This window comes from Salmo salar, chromosome ssa11, assembly GCF_905237065.1.
Source record: "Salmo salar chromosome ssa11, Ssal_v3.1, whole genome shotgun sequence".
In the NCBI taxonomy this organism is placed as follows: domain Eukaryota; kingdom Metazoa; phylum Chordata; class Actinopteri; order Salmoniformes; family Salmonidae; genus Salmo; species Salmo salar.
In genome coordinates this window covers 24,536,290-24,561,454 of record NC_059452.1, presented here as the reverse complement: position 1 = coordinate 24,561,454, position 25,165 = coordinate 24,536,290, and the positions used below count along the sequence as shown (strand labels likewise).

Genomic DNA, 25,165 nt, shown 5'->3' with positions numbered 1-25,165 from the left:
GAGAGTCCGTAGGGGGGATAAAGAGGGGGGTGGATCAAGGTGGAAGCTCCATTGTACAGAGCCTAGAAGGCAATTGGATAAGCTAGGTAACCTGGAGATGGGAAAGATAGATGGCAGGGACGATGAGGGCTTCTGTTGGGGGCCTTTGTAGTTAGAAATGTGGGGGGTGGGAGTGTGGCGGGCGATATGATCCTTTAAGGATCCAAAGTCCTACATGCACACACATGCAAGACGTTGGGGAGGCCTGGTAGTGAAATTCAAGATCGACCCTTTTTGGGGGTTTCGCTTCATTATCAAAAGCAGGATGTTTTTTCAGTCCTGTTGTGGTTCAACTCTAACATCTGGTGTCTATGGGCTCCTCTTTGAAACCAATGAATGGATTCCTAATCAAGATGAGTGGCCCAAAGTTAAAAGTTACTCTCTGTTGTGGAACACAAGGGAATTATTATGGTGTCATACCATTTTTGCTGTGTTTTTATACTATAGCCTGTGTTTTTTTTATTGGAAGTTGGATGTGCACTAAGGATCATTCTAAAATCAGTTTACAATCTTTACTAAACCTGCCTATATAACAATCTCTCCTCAATTCCTAGAACTTTAGTTGTATTCAATGACAATTTTTGCCTAAGGCTACTCTCTATGTATGACATATGTAAGTCACATACTGAATTAGTCAGGTGGGGAAGAAACGTGAGTGCAGTCTGCATAGCTGTCGTGCTGCTACATGCCTGTCTTTCTCTGCAGTGAGTTGGAAAAGTGAACGTCCCCTGAGCAATACGAGGAGCGTTTCTTCAAGGGTTTACAGTATTGCTGGGGACCTGTTTTGGCCCAAATGAATCATTATACTCCTGGGGAAGATGACAGTACTTTCCCTCTACCAATCTACAGGAAAACCCAATGTAACAGTGTTGAAAGCATGCTTCTGAGCAGTTACTTACTAGTTATGCCTCCAAAAAGATGAATTTGTTACACACTACCATGGCATCAAACATTATGTACTAGTTCTGCAATTCTCTGTTGTTGCGTCTTTAGGAGTATAAATCCAGCTTGATTGTTTGAGATTTGAATTGGAATCAGGGCTGTGTTCTGTTTCTAACCTGAGAGAAATACTGATCCACTCATGACACTTGTTGTTTGGTTCCACAGTGACATCAGCATGAATAACATCACAGAGCTCCCGGCGTTTGTCTTCAAGAACTTCCCCTATCTAGAAGAACTGTGAGTATGAATCTTTTCTAGTACATTATCCACTACAGTTTGTCACATGCATATGATAATCAGTGGTTTTCAACCACAACAGACCAGTTGTATTATGTGTTTGATCATCAAGTTGCTCAACAAGATATAAAGAACCCTGTAGTTTCTCTTACACCAAAGAGTCATGCCATTGTAGAGTCGGCTTGTGTTTTCAGAATGGGCAAGTTATACCACGATGGCTATCAAAAAGTACCATGACTATAGGCTTCGTATGATTCCAGAGAACATGTATGTGAGATGCATCACATTCTTTCTTTCATTGTGTTTTCGTGGAGAATTTGCAGGGTGGCAACTGCATATCTCAGTTCTGGGATCCATTCAATGAGCATATCTAATCTTAGAGTGTGTGTCATTTTTTTACTCTTGAAATACCCCTCTGTCTGGTTCAGAGCTGGAAGTAAAGATAAGATCTGTCTACCTGATATCAGGTAACATGCAACCCTGAGAATGCAAAATGACCAGCTAACATTATTCTGCTTCCAGGGCTGCTTCTGTGCCCATGTTATTTTAGCCTGTCTGTGTCTATCACCTCGAACAAGTCTTTGCTCCCTTCTTTTCTGAACACTAGGTCTACTTCATCTGCTTTGTCAAAGGGCAATTTACTTTTCATCGCATTGTAAATGGAGGAATGCAAGGCAGGAAGGAAGAAGGCAAAACAATGGTTTCCATGACAACCTGGCTAAAAACGCACTCTCGCTGCACTCTACCACTCAACATTACCTTTCAGGCAGGGACAGGGGTCTCTGCCCAGTGTCATATATACTTAGTGAAACCTGTTCTCTGGGTTCCATCCTGCTCTGGAGCTGAGCAGTAGGCTTGGGAGATACCGTATACTGGGGTATTTTTCAAAATACTGACAGTATCATTTTCAATACTGTTTAAAAAAATGGGGTGCGTGCTACGCCACTGCTTTTAACTATAAGAAATCCTAAGATGTGTTAATCAATTATATCTGGCGGAGGGCTCCAGCTATGCATTTGGTTTGCTAACTTGCAAGCTGAGTGGCTAGATTTCAAGGTCAAGCGTCTTGGTTACAGCAGAGACATTCAATCCCCTCCTGGATCAGGATCCCTGTTGCCTAAATTGTTCTGTGCCCCAAAAAAACGAAACAAAAAACTAGTTTTGTTTGAATTAGCTCCCCTTGTGTGCACTGCTGATAATACTGTATACCCCGGTATGGTACAGAAACGCTGTCTCGATATGAAAATCAGGATACCGCCCAACCCTACTGAGCAGCGCTGTAGGGCCTAGCAGTTATATTCGTGCTTCGGAATGCTGTTTTGTTGACAGCTGTCTAAAGTTTTTAATTTGTGTTTGCTTAGCCTCATCCTTGAAACAAATCATAAGGTTTCATTGAGTGAACTGAGCGGATGGCATGGTGGTGTTGTGTCACTGAACCACAGCTCCAGCCCTGAGGGCTGACTGAGAGAGAGGGGGACATGCCCAGAAAGAAACATTCCCTCTCTGATAGTCACGCAACCCTCCTTCATACACACCTCCCATCCTGAACACAGCACAGCACAACACAACCTAGCTACCATGCTGACCGATAAAGAGATGTAGGGGAGTCTTCCCCCTCAATTTGTGTTTGTGTATGTGTCTGTGTATCTCTGTACACATTTGTCTCCATGAGTGCGTGTTCCTAGTCTCTTTACCTTCTGATGTTGAAGTGTATGTTGTCTACCAGTGAATTTCTTAGTGAAAGAGTGGTTGTGGGAGTGGTGCTACAGAAGGGAAGGATTTAGTCTTTCCTCAACAAGGCTTAGCACATTCTTCTGCCTTCATCAAAGCCTAGGGGGATGTGTTCTGGATTTGTTGACAGAAAGAGAATGGGTGGGGAGGTTCTTCACCCTGAAACATGAAGGATGTCTTAGCAATTTGTTAGCAGGCCTGCGTGTGGTGGCTGGGCCGTAGACATGTGGGCGTTGACCAGCTCTAAGGCTGTGGACGTAAAGTTTACAGTACCATATAAATCTGGCAGACACACTAACCACATACAATTTGCACATGAATCCTACTCTGCTTTCAAACCTGAAGCTGTGTTACTTGAGTCCTAGATTATTTATTATTAATCGTCAGTAGTTGGGATTGCAGTTGCAGCAAACTTAGTGCAAGAGAGTCAAGTAGTTGGCTTAACGTATGTGCATGAAACTGGCCCCTTTGGCTACAAGTACTTCAACAGTTCATTTCCTGCTGGGAAACAATGAAAATGCTGTCAAAAGGAAACGATTCAGTCAATGAATAGTTGATAAAGACACATGAGAAGCCAAATTGATTTGGGTGTTTGATGGTGAAGCGTGTCCTGTGGAATCCACCACTGGAAGGCAATCATTTGGTTTGAGCCAGAGCCAAGTCAAGTTGTAGAGCATGTACCATTATATAACCTTCCAAATCCTAACCATGTTTGTCAACCACAACAAATATGTGATTTTAAACATGGTTGTATTAGGGCATGGTGGGAGTTGTTACTCAGATTCCCCAGGCTCTCAGGCTCACACCCAGCAGCTATTGGCTGCAGGGGAATCTAACGCCAACCGGCTCAAGTTGCAGAGGGTGATAAATCTGGTGCTAATCTCCCAGGCCAGATTTGGTGGAACTATGAGTCCCTGACAACCCGCCCCCACATGATTATTCACACTGCCAGTTCTTCCTGATATCCTGGCTGGAAGGGAAGGGGAGGTAGACCAGGCCCAGGAGGGGAAACCTAGGCCCAGTCCTAATGTGTCCACTCTCTCCCCAGAGTGTCTGGTGAAGTGACAAAATGCCGTCGCACTGACGCGTCTCTCTGGCACCCCAGGCGTTATGTTATGTTATGCCTGATAACACAAACTGGAGCCTGTGAGGTATTTTCATTTGTTTTTTTTGGTCGATGACTTTCAATCTTATTTTTTTTGTTTTTTTACTCGGGAGAGGCGAAGGTCGGGAGCCATGCGTCCTCCGAAACACAACCCAACCAAGCCGCACTGCTTCTTAACACAGCGCGCATCCAACCCGGAAGCCAGCCGCACCAATGTGTCGGAGGAAACACCATACACCTAGCGACCTGGTCAGCGTGCACTGCGCCCTCCCTAACCCGGATGACGCTAGGCCATTTGTGCGCCGCCCCACGGGCCTCCCGGTCGCGGCCGGCTGCGACAGAGCCTGGGCTCGAACCCAGAGTCTCTGGTGGCACAGCTAGCACTGTGATGCAGTACCTTAGACCACTAGGCCACCCGGGATGTCTGATGACTTTCTATCTTGTATGCATTAACATTTCAAAGTGAAGCTGTTAAATTGAGAGCTTTGAAAGTTGTACCAACAACATATAGATTACTATATGAATCATTGTTTAGCTTTCGATGCAATCATGAATTGAACACCATCTTTTTCTCTCGCTCTTCCTCTCTCTCTACCTCAGACGACTGGCAGGAAATGACCTCTCATTCATCCACCCTGACGCTCTGTCTGGACTGCATCAGCTCAAAGTCCTGTAAGTGTGCCGTACATTGGTCCTACACACACACTTACAACACGCACACACAGACAAACACTCATAATACCTGTATGTTCTGTGACTGTACATTGAGCCAAGGGTTCAAAGTCCAGTACTGGTGAGTGCTCGGGCACAACCCACACAAAATCAAACACACAGACATTCACACGCACACACACCTGTAAATAAAACTGGTGAATGAAATACAGGCGAATTAAATAAAACAGAGGTGTTTACTTCCTTCCCAACTAGCAGTGGCCATGTGACGTGTGTGAAGAGGCAGGAAACCAGAGGGCCTGTTCCCCTGGGCCCTAGCCTGCTTTGACGACAGAGACTACTGATAGTAGAGAGGAAGGGAGATAGTCACCATAACCACATCTGTGTCCAGTAGAGACTACAATCCACAGACGGATACTACATGGTCAAGTACTCACATCCCACATAAGAATTACTACAGTTTACTGTAGAATACTACAGTACTTACTATACTACACACTGTAGTATCTCTTGATCATGTGTAGTACTAGTACTATATAATGTTGTAGTATACTGTAGAATACTATAGTAAATACTACAGAATTATCCACAAAAAAAACACTAGTAAATACTGCCGAAATGTCAGTCCGCCAAAACTTTTTTTTTACTATATTAAATATTACAGTATTTAATTTGCATATACCCTGCCCATTTCACTCCCCATATCCCAATTTGTGCCACCTGTAAGTGAGAAAAATACATGCCAAGGATAGACCATATACACTGAGTGGACAAAACATTTCCGTGACATAGACTGACCAGGTAAATCCAGGTAAAAGCTATGACCCCTTATAGATGTCACTTGTTAAATCCACTTCAATCAGTGTAGATGGAGAGGAGACAGGTTAATGATTTTTAAGCCTCAAGACATGGATTGTGTGTGTGCTAATCAGAGGGTGAATGGCCAAGACAAAATATGTAAGTGAATTTTGAACTAGTTATGGTAGTAGGTGCCAGGCGCACCGGCTTGGGTGTGTCAAGAACTGCAATGTTGCTGGGGTTTTCACGCTCAACAGTTTTTCCAGTGTATATCAAGAATGGTCCACCACTCGAAGTACATCCAGCCAACTTGACACAACTGTGAGACGCATTGGAGTCGGCATCCCTGTGGAACACTTTTGACACCTTGTAGAGTCCATGCCACGACAAATTGAGTCTGTTCTGAGGGCAAAAGGGGTTGCTACTCAATATTAGGAAGGTGTTCGTAATGCTTTGTACACGAAGTGTATTATGTTTCCTATGGTTATAAAAAAGAGCAGAAGCTCTGAACTTTCCGTTCAGACCCCAGTCCTACCTACCTACAGGTTATGGCAAATTTGCTCTTTTAGTATTTGTCCAGTATGTTTCGTCAAAGAGAAAGCCCCCCACTTCTATGTCATAGATGATAAAACAAATACACTTTAGTAAATACTACAGAAATGACTGCAAAAATACTACAGCAATTACTATAGTGTATATACTACTGTTTTTTATGACAGTATTTATACTACAGTAAACCGTAAATACTACAGTATACAATGTAGTGTTTTTGCAGACTTCAGACTGCAAAAACAATACAGTGGGTAAGTCCGCAAAAACACTACAGTGAGTGAATACTATACTATTCCTACCATAGTATACACTAGTATTTTTTTCATATGGGATATGCATGCAGACACAAACATGTGTGCTCAGAGACACACACATGCTCCCCACAGTCAAGTATACTGTAATGCATGCTGTACACTCTACTTCACCCCGAACCCATACACAAGCTTATGAAACAAAGCCTGAGGTGCTAGTTAGTCAATGACTTTGACCCTTTATAGAGATAAGAGGTTGAGAGGCTGCAACACTTTGTGATCCTTTTGTGTTCATTTTGCTAAATTACTAAAATGTAATGTAGACGCTCTTATCTAGAGCGACTTACAGTAGTGAGTGCATACATTTTCATACTGTGTTCACACTTTAACTCAATACAGAGCTGATATTCTCATTCTCGTACGCGCCACGTGACTGCAGATTGCATCACTAGCCGGCTACCACCTGGCTACTCAACCCTACACGTTAAAGGCTGCTGCTCTATATACATAGACATTGAATCACTGGTCACTTTAATAATGTTGTACATACTGCTTTACTCATTTCTTATGTATATACTGTATTCTATTCTACTGTATTTTAGTCAATGCCACTCCGACATTGCTCGTCCTAATATTTATATATTTCTTAATCCATTCTTTTGCTTTTAGATCTGTGAATTGTTAGATATTACTGCACTGTTGCCGCTAGGAACACAAGCATTTTGCTACACCCACAATAACATCTGCTAAATATATGTATGTGACCAATAAAATGTGATTTGGTTTGGTTGTGCAGAAATTGTAATGAGGAGTCATGTTGGTGCGACCACAGTTCAGGTTATAAAACTGTGTTCTCTCCCTCAGGATGCTGCAGAATAACCAGCTGAAGACTGTTCCAAGTACAGCTATAAAAAACCTCTACTCTCTACAGTCTCTGTGAGTCCCCCTATCTCTTCACCCATCTGGAATTACACGACTGTACACACACACACACACACACACACACACCTTTTAGAGACTTGAAATGGCAAAACTCCTCATGGACATCGCAAGCATAATCATGACATTTACAATGGGAAGCATTCACTCTACAATCCAATTGACCTATTAGCTTCCTCTAGACTGGCCTGCATCATTCCACTAACCTTTACACAGCTCACACATAACCATCTGGTTACCATGCTGTCTTTACCCCCCACCACGTTACATTTACCAACAGTTAAACATCATCTATTTATTTATGTGGTTGGTTTTTGCCTGTATGGGTTTGAAAGGGATGTTTGTGGGTTGTTATGTTTCCTAGACTTTGCAGGGCTCTACAGTGCGGCAATTTTAATTATTGCTGTGTGACCTGGAATTTTAATTCAGGCACCAGTATGCCTATAATAATTAAGGATTCTAGCTTTAATACCTGAAATATTTTTCATTGCGCTCCTAAATGTCTTTGTGTCCGCCTACATTTTTCAACTTAGGCGCGAACGTGTGCTTCTTGTAAAAATGGTCCGTGTAGAGCCCTGCACTGGTTTCCAAATCCCCAGCTCCTCAGCGTCTCTTTCCTTTGACTTTAACTTAGTGACTCTCTGTGACTACTGCATGTCACTCTCTGAGGGACTATGACTGAGCATTACTCCATCTTTGTTTCCCTGTGCCTCTTTTGACTCTGACTGAATAGTGTAGGATGAGATCCAGCTGGAAGCCTGGTCCGGGACATGCTGAAAATCCAGCTTTCTGCCATTTATCACCTCTCCAGATCCTTTCCCTCAGTCCCACGTTTTCCCTCATTTATCACCTCTCCAGATCCTTTCTCTCAGTCCCACGTTTTCCCTCATTTATCACCTCTCCAGACCCTTTCCCTCAGTCCCACGTTTTCCCTCATTTATCACCTCTCCAGATCCTTTCCCTCAGTCCCACGTTTTCCCTCATTTATCACCTCTCCAGATCCTTTCCCTCAGTCCCACGTTTTCCCTCATTTATCACCTCTCCAGATCCTTTCCCTCAGTCCCACGTTTTCCCTCATTTATCACCTCTCCAGATCCTTTCCCTCAGTCCCACGTTTTCCCTCATTTTTTTCCTTTTTTTTTTTTTTTTTTTTTTTTTGCAGAAGTCTTTTCTCTCTTAGGGGCTAAGGTCTGTGGCTGAAGTAATATGTTTTGGCAGAGCCTAGCTGGGTTTGTAAAATGCCTTTGAGAGTTAGATGTCAATCATCGTGCCTTTCTGCTTCCAACACAGACTCGTAGGGAATTTAGAGGGAGAGAGAGATATGGAGGTGGAAAGAGAGCGAGGGAAGAGGAGAGTGAAACTTAGAGGGAGTCTGTGAAGGGAAGAGCGGAATTACAAAGGGATAGAGTTTTTGTTGCGAGGGAGAGAGTGAACGTTGTGAGATCAGCATTAAGGAGCAGGTTTCATGAATGAGGAACAGAATGTGCAGCACCAGCCAAATACAAAACTAGTAAAAGCCTTGATTGTAGAACAAAGCTATTTAAAACCTTTTGTTTGTAGTCCTCACCAGAGCAGTCTAAATAGTTAGAAATAAATGCAGAATATTTATAAGAGTAATGAAATTCCAATTTGTATAGTAACATCATACTTACTATACATACGTTATAATGTAGTAGGCTATCCAATGGCTCATTCAAATATTTGCAGATAATAAGATTAAGGGCAATGGAAAGCTGTTCAAAATGGAAGACCGTAGTGTTAATGTTTTTCTACTGAGGCAATAGAAATACCTCATAAATACCATTCCTTACATGGCCCTTGATTTCTCTCTCTCTCTCTCTCTCTCTCTCTCTCTCTCTGTTATGTGCTGTATCAATATGAAATGTCCTCAACGTGAGAATGTTAATGCTGGTGAATGTATGACAGGATTCACACATTGGTGTGACATAACTAGTAAGATAAAGCTTTCTAAAATCTCTTTCCCCCCCTCCCTCTGCAGACGTCTGGATGCCAACCACATCACGACGGTGCCTGAGGATAGCTTTGAGGGCCTGCAGCAGCTCCGCCACCTCTGGCTGGATGACAACAGCCTGACTGAGGTCCCAGTGGGCCCCATGAGACACCAGGCTAACCTGCAGGCTCTCACCCTGGCACTCAACCGCATCACCCACATCCCCAACAATGCCTTTGCCAACCTCACCAGTCTGGTGGTGCTGTGAGTGCTGCAGATCTATCTATTCCAGACCTGGGTTCAAATACTATTTGAAATCTTTCAAATACATTTAGCGTTTGCTCTAGTCTCTCTGGAGTGCAAGAGGGGCAGGGTTTGGACTCCTTGTGATTATTCTATTGGTTCCATTGTGCCAGGCAAGCTCAGTAAACTCAAGATAGTATTTAAACCCATGTGTGAACTATTCAAGTCAAATCGGAGGATCTGTTCTGTGCTCCTTCCCATAGGGGAGAGTTTTGGGTGTTTAACTCATTGATAGTATACTGTAGATTCAGATGTTGCACAGACATTAGATATTTTTGGTGGAGATTTACATCTGTTGGAAGAAGAAAATGTAGAAATCATGGGTAATAGAACAATCTCCACTTTTATTATGAAAGACAGTTACATGTAAGATTATTGTAATATTTTTAACAAAGTGTCAAAGGAACAAACCCTCAGATTACACTTCTTTACCATTGAAACATTGCAGATGTTCAAATCCATTCCACTCCAAGTCAAATTAAATTCTCAGTTAAATACATCAACATACTGTATGAAGCCATCACTTACTGTGGAATGCCCCTACAAACACAAACGCACGCATGCACACATGTGCACGCGCACACAAACGTGCGCACACACACACGCACAAGAAAAATGCTATTGCTGCGGGGCCCAGTTGGAGGGAAATACGACAGAGCTGTGTCCCTAGTGGCTGGCAAGAATAAACAGGAAGAAAAGACCTTGAATCCATCAGGCTTCGACACACCAGCACTCACAATAATACCTGACTTACCAATCACTGTGGTCACTGGTGACAGCTGCAGAGGACATTTACCTTATGAATAGATTGAATTGGGTCTTACTATCAGGCAGGGAGTGTGGAAGATGTGAAAAGTGCTGCGTTGTTCATCCACAAAGGATGGGATGCCATGTGGCAGATTGAGCATTTTGTTTTATGCGTGTTGTATGTCAATAAGAATTGCTATATTATATCCTGCTTAAAAATCCAGACGGGTGACCTCCCGAGTGGCGCAGTGGTATAAGGTACTGCATCGCAGTGTTAGCTGTGCCACTAGAGATTCTGGGTTCGAGTCCAGGCTCTGTCGTAGCCGGCCGTGACCGGAAGACCCATGGAGCGGTGCACAATTGGCCCAGCGTCGCCCGGGTTAGGGGAGGGTTTGGCCGGCAGGTATGTCCTTGTCCTATCGCGCACTAGCGACTCCTGTGGCGGGCCGGCTGCAGTGCACGCTGACATGGTCGCCAGGTGCACGGTGTTTCCTCCAACACCTTGGTGCGGCTGGCTTCCGGGTTAAGTGGGCATTGTGTCAAGAAGTAGTGCGGCTTGGTTGGACCATGTTTTGGAGGATGCACGGCTCTCGATCTTTGCCTCTCCCGAGTCCGTACGGGAGTTGCAGCGATGAGACAAGACTGTAACTACCAATTGGATACCACGAAATTGGGGAGAAAAAGGGGTAAAAAAAAAATATAATAAATAACCCAGACGGACCCCTATTAAAACCTCCCTGGATGTTCAATCACACAGACTAGATATCCTATACATGTTCCTTCTGTTCAATGTCCCTTTTGGCTCGTCTGCAACAGTGAAGTCTAATTTGAGCCGGGAATGGAATATAAATATATCCTTTATCTTCCAGGCATCTGCATAATAACAGAATTAAGGAGATTGGGGAGAGCTGCTTCACGGGGCTAGAGAACCTAGAGACGCTGTAAGTACATTTGAATACAAACTCATTAACAGTGTGTATGAGCCACCCCCCCACACACCCACACACACCCAGAGCAGCCGGGACGTCAGTGTGTCCACTTCCTCCTGTAATTGCTCCAGGATAAATGGAGCAATGATGGCTATCTGCACTACCCTCCCATTGTTCGCTTCCTCCTGCGTCGCCAGCCTGAACAGTGACACAACAGATTTAGTCCCGGAGAGGACAGAGACATTCTGACCTATGGTTTAACAGCAGCCATATTAGACGTACAATGGCTGTTACAATTATTTTTGCAGTGTCACACTCACAACGTTGACACTGATAAAGCATAAAGAGAATTGTCTTACTATAGAAGCCTACCTTATATGTGAGCACTCCAGTCTGTCATGGGAGCTACAGTACACTTGGCTATTTTATGGTGTAGTGCCTGAAACTGGAAGATCAATATTTTACTATCGTTAAGGTGACAGTATGTTTGCACAGCACTGCTAGTGAATGGTTACAGTATGATTGAGTGTTGTGTGGTGTAATGATTATGAAACTCCCTGCTCCTTTTGGCCCCTCAGGGATCTTAACTTCAACAACCTGATGACCTTCCCAGAAGCAATCCAGGCACTGCCCAAACTGAAGGAGCTGTGAGTACTGTCCCATGACAAACACATGCGCGCACACACACACACACACACACAGTCACAAATGGAAGCACACACGCAACAACACCGACACACAGGGATGCACATGCATACACAGATTCCCTTTGTGAGATTTTTTAAATCTGAAACGTCAACTTTGAGTGATTAGGTTGTTTAGTCAGTAAGTGGCATGTGGCCTAGAGGTGATATCATTTTCTGCAAAAAGAGGAGACCCCTCGCCTTTTCTCCAGTGTAACTGTGGTTGCATGCAGGCTGTAGTGTTTTTGTAGAAATGTGAGCTGTTGATGTGTCTCGGTGGAACTGTGAACCTTGGCAGGGGGAGCTGAGAGATTAATGATGGGGTCTGAATAGTGGCCCCAAGAATACACTCCTCTGTCTGTTTTCCTTTCCTTTGTTGCTCTCCTCTCCTGTCTGTCAGCGCTGTAGTAGAGAGAGAGGCTGTCTTAATGTTCCTGTACAATGGTTTCTTGATCCCTTGAACTTGTGATGGATATAAGGGACATGTCTACTAGATAAAAAGACGCAGGCACCTTAGGTTCATTACCTGGCCTTTGTTTTCACAGTATCACTGGGACATCTTGAACAATAGATCATGACTTCACAACGTTTCATGTGGACAGTCACAACTGTTCTCCAGATGGTGTCCTTTCATATTTCTGATGGGGGGAAAAAAATTGAACAGATATGGAATTTACCATGTTTTATGACAGCAGTATAGATTAATTAGCCATTTAACCTTCAGTCAAATAATTGACACGCACTAGATTGAAAGATGCCATCTAATGGTGGAAACTGGAATTAGCCACATTAACCTCTATGGGCAAGGTGGGACGTGAGCGTCCCGCTCTATTCAACAGCCAGTGGAAGAGCGTGACGCGAAATACAAAAACCTCAAAAATGCAATAATTTCAATATTTCAAACATACGACTATTTTACACGATTTGAAAGATAAGACTCTCGTTAATCTAACCACATTGTCCGATTTCAAAAAGGCTTTACAGCGAAAGCAAAACATTAGATTATGTTAGGAGAGTACATAGACACAAATAACCACACAGCCATTTTTCAATCAAGCATATATGTCACAAAAATCCAAAACACAGCTAAATGCAGCACTAACCTTTGATGATCTTCATCAGATGACACTCCTAGGACATTATGTTATACAATACATGTATGTTTTGTTCAAACAAGTTCATATTTATATCCAAAAACAGCTTTTTACATTATCGTGTGATGTTCAGAACATGCATTCCCAGCAAAAACTTCCGGTGAATTTACAAAATTACTCATGATAAACGTTGACAAAATACATAATTATTTTAAGAATTATAGATACAGAACTCCTTTATGCAATCGCTATGTCAGATTTTAAAATGGCTTTTTGGCGAAAGCACATTTTGCAATATTCTGAGTACATAGCTCAGCCATCACGGCTAGCTAATTTGACACCCGCCAAGTTCGGGGCTCACTAAACTCAGAATTAGTATTAGAAAAATTGTATTACCTTTGCTGTTCTTCATCAGAATGCACTCCCAGGACTGCTATTTCCACAACAAATGTTGTTTTTGTTCCAAATAATCCATAGTTATGTCCAAATACCTCCGTTTTGTTCGTGCGTTCAGGTCACTATCCAAAGGGTAACGCGCGAGCGCATTTTGAGACAAAAAAATGTCAAAATGTTCCATTACCATACTTAGAAGCATGTCAAACGCTGTTTAAAATAAATGTTTATGGTATTTTTCTCATAAAATAGCGATAATATTCCAACCGGACAATAGTGTATTCATTCAAAGGACAAAAGAAAAAATGTCGGTCTCGTGAATGCGCATTTCCAATCTCTTAGTCACCAGGCAGTCCACTGACAAACTGTGCTCCTATACTCTGCCCAGAGACAGGAGACGCCTCAATACGCTTTCTGAACACTTTAGAGAGCCAATGGAAGCCTTAGAAAGTGTCACGTAACCCCACAGATCCTGTAGTTTCGATAAAGAAGCAAAAGGAGAACTACAAATTCGCAGACAGGCCACTTCCTGCTTGGAATCTTCTCAGGTTTTTGCCTGCCATATTAGTTCTGTTATACTCACAGACACCATTCAAACAGTTTTAGAAACTTCAGAGTGTTTTCTATCCAAATCTACTAATAATATGCATATTCTCATTTCTGGGTAAGAGTAGTAAGCAGTTTAAATCGGTACGTTTTTTTTATCCGGCCGTGAAAATACTGCCCCCTATCCCATACAGGTTAAGTGCAGAAATCAGGAAGCTGTAGCACACATACATACAGAATTAGTGGTCATTTACATATTGGCAACTATAACAGTTTACTTAATTTGGACCCCTCGCTTTTCCTAATCACAATTTGTATCTTGTTCAGCTGTTGCAACTGTATCGTTGCATATTTAATATTCCACCTTCATCCCAAAGAGTGTGGTTAGAATAATTGTTTCACTGTGTATATTTTCATTTTACTCCAGTGGATTTCACAGCAACGACATAGCAGCCGTACCTGAGGGAGCCTTCCACAAGAACCCTTTGCTCCGCACCATGTAAGGCCATACTTCAAAACCAGTTCTACTGTCAACAAATACTATTGAATAGAACCTTGAGCCTTCACACATTCATGTACTAGCACAGTGTTCCCCAACTCCAGTCCTCCAGTACCTCCAACTGCACACATTTTGGTTGTAGCTCCAGACAAACTCACCTGATTCAACTCATTGAGTGCTTGATGATTAGTTGACCAGTTGAATCAGGTCTGCTTATCCGGGGCTACAAAATATGTGTGCTGTTGGGGGTACTCCAGGACTGGGGTTGGGAAACACTGTACAAGCATGTACAGTTTATCATATTTACACACATAACTGTCTCAGTGACTGACTGACAGCACCAAGCTGGTACTATACTGACTGACTGACAGCACCAAGCTGGTACTATAGTTAGTGACTGACTGACTGACTGACAGCACCAAGCTGGTACTATAGTTAGTGACTGACTGACAGCACCAAGCTGGTACTATAGTTAGTGACTGACTGACTGACAGCATCAAGCTGGTACTATAGTTAGTGACTGACTGACAGCACCAAGCTGGTACTATAGTGACTGACTGACAGCACCAAGCTGGTAATATACAGTGAGGGGGAAAAAGTATTTGATCCCCTGCTGATTTTGTACATTTGCTCACTGACAAAGAAATGATCAGTCTATAATTTGAATGGTAGGTTTATTTCAACAGTGAGAGACAGAATAACAACAACAAAAAATCCTAAAAAACGCATGTCAAAAATGTTATAAATTGATTTGCATTTTAATGAGGGAAATAAGTATTTGACCCCTCTGCAAAACATGACTTAGTACTTGGCGGCAAAACGCTTGTTGGCAATCACAGAGGTCAGACGTTTCTTGTGGCCTTCCCTGTGGCTCAGTTGGTAGAGCATGGTGTTTGCAATGCCAGCATGGTGTGTGCAACTCCAGGGTTGTGGGTTCGATTCCCACGGGGGGCTAGTACAAAAAAAATGCATGGTATGAAATGTATGCATTCACTACTGTAAGTCGCTCTGGATAAGTGCGTCTGCTAAATGACTAAAATGTAAAAAATGTAAAATGTTGTAGTTGGCCACCAGGTTTGCACACATCTCAGGAGGGATTTTGTCCCACTCTTCTTTGCAGATCTTCTCCAAGTCCTTAAGGTTTCGAGGCTGACGTTTGGCAACTCGAACATTCAGCTCCCTCCACAGATTTTCTATGGGATTAAGGTCTGGAGACTGGCTAGGCCACTCCAGGACCTTAATGTGCTTCTTCTTGAGCCACTCCTTTGTTGCCTTGGCCGTGTGTTTTGGGTCATTGTCATGCTGGAATACCCATCCACGACCCATTTTCAATGCCCTGGCTGAGGGAAGGGGGTTCTCACCCAAGATTTGACGGTACATGGCCCCGTCCAGCGTCCCTTTGATGCGGTAAAGTTGTCCTGTCTCCTTAGCAGAAAAACACCCCCAAAGCATAATGTTCCCACCTCCATGTTTGATGGTGGGGATGGTTATCTTGGGGTCATAGGCAGCATTCCTCCTCCTCCAAACACGGCGAGTTGAGTTGATGCCAAAGAGCTCCATTTTGGTCTCATCTGACCACAACACTTTCACCCAGTTGTCCTATGAATCATTCAGATGTTCATTGGCAAACTTCAGACGGGCATGTATATGTGCTTTCTTGAGCAGGGGGACCTTGCGGGCGCTGCAGGATTTCAGTCCTTCACGGCGTAGTGTGTTACCAATTGTTTTCTTGGTGACTATGGTCCCAGCTGCCTTGAGATCATTGACAAGATCCTCCCGTGTAGTTCTGGGCTGATTCCTCACCGTTCTCATGATCATTGCAACTCCACGAGGTGAGATCTTGCATGGAGCCCCAGGCCTAGTGAGATTGACAGTTATTTTGTGTTTCTTCCATTTGTGAATAATCGCATCAACCTTTTCACCAAGCTGCTTGGCGATGGTCTTGTAGCCCATTCCAGCCTTGTGTAGGTCTACAATCTTGTCCCGGACATCCTTGGAGAGCTCTTTGGTCTTGGCCATGGTGGGGAGTTTGGAATCTGATTAATTGATTGCTTCTGTGGATAGGTGTCTTTTATACAGGTAACAAACTGAGATTAGGAGCACTCCCTTTAAGAGTGTGCTCCTAATCTCAGCTCATTACCTGTATAAAAGACACCTAGGAGCCAGAAATCTTTCTGATTGAGAGGGGGTCAAATACTTATTTCCCTCATTAAAATGTAAATCAATTTATAACATTTTTGACATGCGTTTTTCTGGATTTTTTGTTGTTGTTATTCTGTCTCTCACTGTTGAAATAAACCTACCATTAAAATTATAGACTGATCATTTCTTTGTCAGTGGGCAAACGTACAAAATCAGCAGGGGATCAAATACTTTTTTCCCTCACTGTAGTGACTGACTGACAGCACCACGCTGGTAATATAGTGGCTGACTGACAGCAGCAAGCTGGTAATTTAGTGACTGACCATGGGCCCTAGAAGATACTTGTCCAGAAGATGGTGCCATTCTCGCATAGTAAATGAGTTTACTGTAAGTGTCCTCTTCTCTTATCCTCCCCAGCCACCTGTATGACAACCCCCTGTCCTTTGTAGGAACTTCAGCCTTCCAGAACCTGTCTGACCTGCACTCCCTGTAAGTCCCTGTCCATATCTGTTGGAAAACCAAGTCTGGTACTCTGAGCATTGTATTCATAGTGTGGTAAGGATCTCTGAATGAACTGCTTTACAATAACAGTGTATGAAATCACCATGTGATAGAATACACTGAATATCGCTGGTGCTCAGGTGCTTATTTCATACCATGATCTAATGTTACGAGTGGACAGTGATTCCGACTAAAGTTATTCTCTGGTGTGTCATTCCTGTTTGTGTTCTAACCCTGTGAGGTATGTGTTTCAGGATGCTACGTGGAGCCAGTATGATGCAGGAGTTTCCCTGTCTCACTGGGACTAACAACCTGGAGAGTCTGTGAGTACACAATACAGCAGACGCTTTACATCAACATACACAACTGACACAGACCAACAATGTTAGAATGAATGTGTTCGTGTTAGACAGATTGTGAGTGATTTTAGATTTTTTTCTGCCTTGTTTGAGGTTAAGTGAGACAGTTTGTCAGTGGTAATTAAATCAGAGTGTTTCTTTCTCAGTACTTTGACAGGCACAAAGATTTCTGCCATACCGGTTGAGCTCTGTGAGGATCTCAAGGTGCTGCGGACTCTGTAAGTATCCCCAATCTCACCTCTCACCCTTATCCTACCTTATTAATCTATTTCACATAAATGCTGGTGACATTCCAGATTACATTATTTCATCCTTTTGCTCATCAGAGACCTGTCCTACAATGAGATTGAGGAGCTGCCTTCCTTCCAGGGCTGTCTAAAGCTGCAGGAAATGTGAGTATGGTATATATTGTTGGGAATGTGAGCAAGAGCACAAACACGTTTTTAAACATTACACTCAAGATGACCCCCACCTTCTTTCTTTTGTGAGTGTATATTCTGTGTTCTGTCCTAATTATAGAAGCCTGCAGCACAACCACATCCAGCAAATCGACAGGGACACATTCCAGGGTCTGTCTGCCCTGCGCTTGCTGTGAGTACACACACGCATGCATACATACATACACACACACACACACACACACACACACACACACACACACAGCCTATAGTACCTTGAGGCTTAAAGGTAAAGGGCCTAAGTAGATATCATTGGAAATTAACTTAGTTCTGCTTTCACTAGCTCATGCCAGAGGCTAATTTAAAAAAGCATGCTTAATTTGCTGCCCTCATTCTGAACACATCTTTAAGTCATTTTCTTTCCTGCAGGGACCTGAGTAGAAATGAAATGAAAACCATCCACAGAGATGCTTTCCTCTATTTGACGGCGCTAACAAACCTGTGAGTAGAACACTGTACTGTGGTAAAAACTAAATCCGTTCTCATACAAGTAATGATAACAAATACATTACTGTTTAAACGTGTGTACACATGCTAGTAGTGTGTTCCTGGAATGTATGTATGCTAATATGTCCTGTTTGTTTTAGAGACCTGAGTTTAAACTCGCTGACCAGCATTCCAACAACTGGACTGAGTTCCATGAACCAACTGAAACTCACAGGAAACCTGCAGATGAAAAATGTATTTACTGCAAAGAGCCTCCCCAAACTCAGGTCAGAATCCTAGTAATTCATCCAAATGACCTCACACTGTCCTGAACTAGATGTGAACTCACTGTAATGCCAATCCCAATTCACTTACAGTAACTGAGGTTGGGGTCATGCAACACTTTGAATGATAATGGTCCTATTGTGGTCTACAGGTCAGTATCAGTTCCCTATGCTTACCAGTGCTGTGCATTTGTGGGATGTGATTCTTCAACATCTTCCACTGATGAGGAGGACATCAAGAAGGTTGCAGGTAAAATATGTCGGTCATGACTTGTCATTAGACCACTCTTGACATAAACAAGTATTATTCAGAGGAGGGATAAAAAGTATATTGAAATTGATTAGCTAATTCATCTTTGTGTTCTAGGTGGAGAAGAAGTGGAGAGGATATCGATGGTAATGCACTGCTCTCCCTCTCCAGGTAAACCACAGTCACTTTATTGTCATCTACAGCATTGAATTGTGTACATCATCACATCTTTTACTAACTGAAGGCTGACTCTGTCTCTCTCCTCCAGGAGCCTTCAAGCCCTGTGAGCACCTCCTGGGCAGCTGGATGATCCGTCTGACTGTGTGGTTCATCTGCCTGGTGGCCCTGATCTTCAACACTCTGGTGCTGGCAGCCACCTTCTCCTGCCGGGCCTTGGCCCTCTCCCCTGCCAGGCTGCTGGTTGGCCTCCTGGCCCTCACCAACCTGCTAACTGGGGTCTATGTGGGGGTGCTCACTGTCCTGGATGCTGCCACCTGGGGCTCCTTCGCTGAGTTTGGGGTCTGGTGGGAGACGGGGGTGGGCTGCCGGGCAACAGGGGCCCTGGCGGTGTTCTCCTCAGAGTGGGCGGTGCTGCTGTTGCCCCTGGCGGCTGTGGAGCGCAGCGTGGCGGTGAGGGGGCTCCTGGGGAAGGCCATCTCACCCAGGAGGAGCAGCGAGAGGGGGGTCAGGGACCGACGCTTTGCCCTGGCGGCTGGTCTCCTGGGACTCCTGGCGGCTGCAGCAGCCTGCTTGCCCCTCAGTACCAGCGACCCTTCAGCCTCCCCTCTCTGTTTACCCTTCTCTGGTGGTGAGGGCCCTGCGCTGGGGGTCACTGTGGCCCTGGTGCTGCTCAACGCTCTGGCCTACCTGTTCACAGCAGCAGTGTACACCCAGCTCTACTGTGGCTTGGGCAGGGTGGAGCTGGCAGACCAGGAGCAGGCAGGGGCCGTACGCCACGTGGCATGGCTTATATTCACTAACTGCATCTTCTTCTGCCCTGTTGCAGCCTTCTCCTTCGCCCCGCTACTGGCCAGGTCTGGTACCGCGGGGGGCCCTGAGATTGCCAAGTCCGTCACGCTCATCTTCTTCCCCCTACCGGCATGCCTTAACCCCGTGCTCTACGTTTTCTTCAGCCCCGCCTTCCGTGAGGACTGGCTGCGGCTGCGGGGCCATGGAGCTGTGGCCCGGGGGGTGAAGGCTGGGCAGTGTGCAGGGGGCTCTGGGGTCGTGGATGGGGACGGAGACTCCTCCACACGGCTGGGCTATGGCTGTGGGGTGTACTCCCAGCTCTGTGGGGAAACAGGCATGTGTGAGCACTGCGAGGCGGCTCTATACGCCAGGACCTCTTCCTCCTCATCATCAGTCTGCAGACACTTGGTAAAGTCCCACAGCTGCCCTACCCTCTCGGCTGGTGCGGCAGCGGGCAAGCGTACGGAGGGCTACTGGGCAGACAGCGGCACACTCTCTGCCCAGTCAGAGTATGCTGACGAGGGGGACTCGTTTGTGTCCGACAGTTCCGACCAGGTGCAGGCCTGTGGACGAGCCTGCTTCTGCCAGAGCCGAGGACTCCCTCTGGTCCACTACGCATACAACATACCTCGCATCAAAGACTGAGACACTCTTCAGCTGTGTGTGTGCATCTGTGTTTGTTTGTGTGCGTGTGTGTTGGACACTATAACAAAAAGAAAGGTTTGTGATACACAACAAAACATGTGCAGGGTCCCTGCACACAAATCATTCAGGAAGCACTTCTTTAATCACTGTGTGAACCAGACTCAACCGTCACAAAAAGGGAATCTGGCATTAAATGAGACTTCTTTGAGACCTGAGACTTTTGGCCAACACTTGTTTTGCCCTTCAGGATTTACAACTGATTCCTGTGTGTGATAACACCAAACTGGCTGTCAAATATGTAACAAAAGAGGAAACCTTGCCACCAGTGCCTGCTTCTTGGTTTAGAGCGAACTCATTATCAAGATGTTACAAGCCTGAATTCATCTGTCACGTCTCTTGGTAAGGCAAGGATCTATGTGCCATCCTTTTGTAGTTTTTTATTGTTGTGTTATATATATATTGTGTTTATATGTTGTCATTCCCTGGTCTGTCGATGTTAAAGCAAGGCCATAATCGCTATTCATTTGTATATGTAGCAAATGTAATCATAATCCTCATTCTAGGGTTGTTTTTCATATGAGAATGTAAAGTATCTGAAAGGAGAATTGTATGGCAGCGGCTTTAAATTAAGGGGTACTGACAATGTGTTAAATATAATCGGAAAGCTGCATTTTCAGCCCTCCCAATGTGAGCCAACTGAATCTGTTCATGTATCTTCACATGCCCTGTATTCATTCCTCAAGAGTACAAGTACAATGACTTAAATGTTTATTATCTTTGACAATAAGTGTCAACAATTCTTCCTCGCTATGAGTGATACAATCTTGGATGTCACATGGGAATGGAAGAGAGCACTGTTTTAACAACAGTCTTCCCAGGTTGTTGTGGAGAGTTTTATGACTTTGTTTTGTCTCTTGGACTGAAAATCATTTCGTTGAACTGTGCTTTACCCCCAGGATTGTTCTAATTTATTGCTTAAAGAGGAGCAGAATGTCTGGGCCATGGACAGGGTTATTTCAGGTGTCAGGAAGTTGGCTTTGAAAGGTAAATGCAGCATGTACCAAGTGCAAACTAAGCCTCTGGAGCTGAATGTTGATGCCACACAAAGGCCTTCATTTCTGGATTGTTCTCTGAGACATTATAGTAAAATATATATTTTTTTGTTTCTTCTCTTAAAATGGACATAATTGGTGCTCACAATCCATTAATTATGATCAAGATGCACACAATCCCACAGCTCAGCAGTGTAGCCAGTGTAATGGATATCATGGTGTATATTATGATATAATAACAACATATAATGTAGATAATGTTTCACTATGAAACATTTTATTGGATCAGGTTTGACTAGGGGAATATCTGTTTTGATGTGCATGAGCATGACTTTGCGTATGGGGCCTGCACCACACCACACCCTAGGAGCCTGTATCCACTTGTGTAATTCATGCGAGCGCTCAGGAAATTAGGCAATGTAGGGAAGCATATCCTCCCCTCAACATTTTGTTAATGTGTCCATATTATGAAGCTCATTGGCTTTTGAAATTATATCACAAATGTTCTTTTTTTGTATGGATTTGTCAACGTTTTGACTGAGTGTAATTTTAACCCCAACCAACTGTCCAGATTGTATTGGAGATGTTTGAAGCCCGTACATGCAAATTCCAAATCGGTGTGTATTGCTCTGTTTATCCATATTTAAATGATTTTTGATAGAAAAACCAATAATCAAGAATGGGATGGATTGACTAACCACGGAAGCTACCTCTTCAACTTTAGTGGCTACCAGCGGTGCTTTGTAAGGTGTGTGTTCTTATGCTATTGATATTTTGTTATTTTGGTTTGAACTGTAGGCTTTGTTTGTAAATAAATTCAGTGACGCTGTACAACAATGTAAGTCATGCTTTTAGTGGGAGGAATGTACAGTATGTACTGTATACTGTGATTTTTGTAAACCAAACTATATAAAACCATTTGCTTAAAAAAAACAATGCTTTATGTACAACATTTCTGACACACACACTCTCAGTCATTCTTATAATTTATTTGCACCACAGTGACACAGTTGAGTTGGTCTGATTTCGACCTTGTCAGGACTGTCAGTGTTTTTCTTTGCCTACAGGGTTAGGTTCTGTCTGACTGACTGACCATAGTGCCACTCAAGGGTGCTGTTGAAATTGTCAAGGCTATAAATGTCCCACAGGGCACTGGCACCTCTCCCAATCGGCTCCTCTGGCTGAGTTTCAAATAAAATGTTATTTGTCACATACACATGGTTAGCAGATGTTAATGCAAGTGTAGCGAAATGCTTGTGCTTCTAGTTCCGACCATGCAGTAATATCTAACAAGTAATCTAACCTAACATTTTCACAACTACCTTGTACACACAAGTGTAAAGGAATGAATATGTACATAAAAATATATGAATGAGTGATGGCTGAACGGCATAGGCAAGATGCAGTAGATGGTGTACAGTATATACATATGAGATGAGTAATGTAGGGTATGTAAACATTATATAAAGTGGCATTGTTTAAAGTGGCTAGTGATACATTTATTACATCAATTTTTCCATTATTAAAGTGGCTAGAGTTGAGTCAGTATGTTGGCAGCAGCCACTCAATGTTAGTGATGGCTGTTTAACAGTCTGATGGCCTTGAGATAGAAGCTGTTTTTCAGTCTCTCGGTCCTCGCTTTGATGCACCTATACTGACCTCGCCTTCTGGATGATAGCGGGGTGAACAGGCAGTGGCTCGGGTGGATGTCCTTGATGATCTTTTTGGCTTTCCTGTGACATCAGGTGCTGTAGGTGTCCTGGAGGGCAGGTAGTTTGTGCCCGGTGATGTGTTGTGCAGACCTCACTACCCTCTGGAGAGCCTTGCGGTTGCGGGTGGAGCAGTTGCCGTACCAGGCGGTGATACACCCCGACAGGATGCTCTCGATTGTGCATCTGTAAAAGTTTGAGTGTTTTTGGTGACGAGCCAAATTTCTTCAGCCTCCTGAGGTTGAAGAGGCGCTGCTGCACCTTCTTCACCACGCTGTCTGTGTGGGTGGACCATTTCAGTTTGTCCGTGATGTGTACGCAGAGGAACTTAAAACTTTCCACCTTCTCCACTACTGTCCTGTCGATGTGGATAAGGGGCTGCTCCCTCTGCTGTTTCTTGAAGTCCACGATCATCTCCTTTGTTTTGTTGATGTTGAGTGTGAGGTTATTTTCCTGACACCACACTCCGAGGGCCCTCACCTCCTCCCTGTAGGCCGTCTCGTCGTTGTTGGTAATCAAGCCTACCACTGTAGTGTCGTCTGCAAACTTGGTGATTTGAGTTGGAGGCGTGCATGGCCACGCAGTCATGGGTGAACAGGGAGTACAGGAGAGGGCTGAGAACGCACCCTTGTGGGGCCCCAGTGTTGAGGATCAGCGGGGTGGAGATGTTGTTTCCTACCCTCACCACCTGGGGGCGGCCCGTCAAGAAGTCCAGGACCCAGTTGGGCAGGGCGGGGTCGAGACCCAGGGTGTCGAGCTTAATGACGAGTTTGGAGGGTACTATGGTGTTAAATGCTGAGCTGTAGTTGATGAACAGCATTCTTACATAGGTATTCCTCTTGTCCAGATGAGTTAGGGCAGTGTGATTGCGATTGCGTCGTCTGTGGACCTATTGGTGCGGTAAGCAAATTGGAGTGGGTCTAGGGTGTCAGGTAGGGTGGAGGTGATATGGTCCTTGACTAGTCTCTCAAAGCACTTCATGATGAAGGAAGTGAGTGCTACGGGGCGGTAGGCATTTAGTTCAGTTACCTTTGCTTTCTTGGGAACAGGAACAATGGTGGCCCTCTTGAAGCATGTGGGAACAGCAGACTGGGATAAGGATTGATTGAATATGTCCGTAAACACACCAGCCAGCTGGTCTGCGCCTGGTCTGAGGACGTGGCTGGGGATGCCGTCTGGGCCTGCAGCCTTGCAAGGGTTAACACGTTTAAATGTTTTACTCAAGTTGGCTGCAGTGAAAGAGAGCCCACAGGTTTTGGTAGCGGGCCGTGTCAGTGGCACTGTATTGTCCTCAAAGCGAGCATTATGGGTAAAAAATAACCCTGTTGATGGTGTTCATGTCACCTGATTCACACTGGGTGCCCCTGTTCCTTTAACACATCCAAACCTCACGGGGTGTGTAACAACAACATGATGGGGGCTTACTGGAAGTGGATAAGTGCACATGAACTATGGTCTTGAATGTGACCTGTCAAATCTACACCAAGTTTGACATTAAGAATGTGTTTATGTTTAGAAAATGTGTTGTGTGAATGTATGCTAGTGGATGAAGGTAGGTGGTTGGCAGTGGACCTCAGAAACCAACAGGAGCAGCGTTATCTCTCACACCCTGTTTGGAAATGGACTTGGCTTGACCAAACATTTCACCTCCCAGCAATGCACCCACAGGGGGAATGGGACATTCCAACTATTCCAACCCTCCCCACACCTCATCACTTGGCCAAAGACATTAAACATATTGCTATATCCTCTTTTGGCCTTAGTTAGACTTTGTTACGTTAATACACAGCAGCTTTTGTTCATTCCCACTGGCATTCAAGCGCCAGAGCGTCAACTGTTTGTTGACCTCATAGTGATCATGTTCTGTGGGTAGGGCAGCATGAGGCACACGAGTGCTGCTCCACCTGTGTATTCATCTCAGTGTTAACCCCTGTCCACTGTCTGTTTCCCATGTTAAAC

At 44.2% G+C, this 25,165-nt stretch overlaps 1 protein-coding gene across 1 annotated transcript in view; it reads left to right on the top strand.

Moving 5' to 3' along the window:
• Window positions 1–22,328, top strand: part of LOC106563548 (leucine-rich repeat-containing G-protein coupled receptor 4) — a 29,826-nt gene extending 7,498 nt beyond the window's left edge. Inside the window, exons 2-18 of the mRNA XM_014129225.2 lie at window positions 1,147–1,218; window positions 4,655–4,726; window positions 7,192–7,263; window positions 9,266–9,481; window positions 11,137–11,208; window positions 11,775–11,843; window positions 14,340–14,411; window positions 16,971–17,042; window positions 17,309–17,377; window positions 17,560–17,631; window positions 17,740–17,805; window positions 17,933–18,004; window positions 18,241–18,312; window positions 18,459–18,584; window positions 18,734–18,831; window positions 18,949–19,002; window positions 19,100–22,328. Coding sequence (XP_013984700.2) covers window positions 1,147–1,218; window positions 4,655–4,726; window positions 7,192–7,263; window positions 9,266–9,481; window positions 11,137–11,208; window positions 11,775–11,843; window positions 14,340–14,411; window positions 16,971–17,042; window positions 17,309–17,377; window positions 17,560–17,631; window positions 17,740–17,805; window positions 17,933–18,004; window positions 18,241–18,312; window positions 18,459–18,584; window positions 18,734–18,831; window positions 18,949–19,002; window positions 19,100–20,445 — 2,692 coding nt within the window. The 3' untranslated portion in view covers window positions 20,446–22,328. The remainder of the gene's footprint in view (window positions 1–1,146; window positions 1,219–4,654; window positions 4,727–7,191; window positions 7,264–9,265; window positions 9,482–11,136; window positions 11,209–11,774; window positions 11,844–14,339; window positions 14,412–16,970; window positions 17,043–17,308; window positions 17,378–17,559; window positions 17,632–17,739; window positions 17,806–17,932; window positions 18,005–18,240; window positions 18,313–18,458; window positions 18,585–18,733; window positions 18,832–18,948; window positions 19,003–19,099) is intronic.
• The last annotated feature ends 2,837 nt before the right edge of the window (window positions 22,329–25,165 follow it).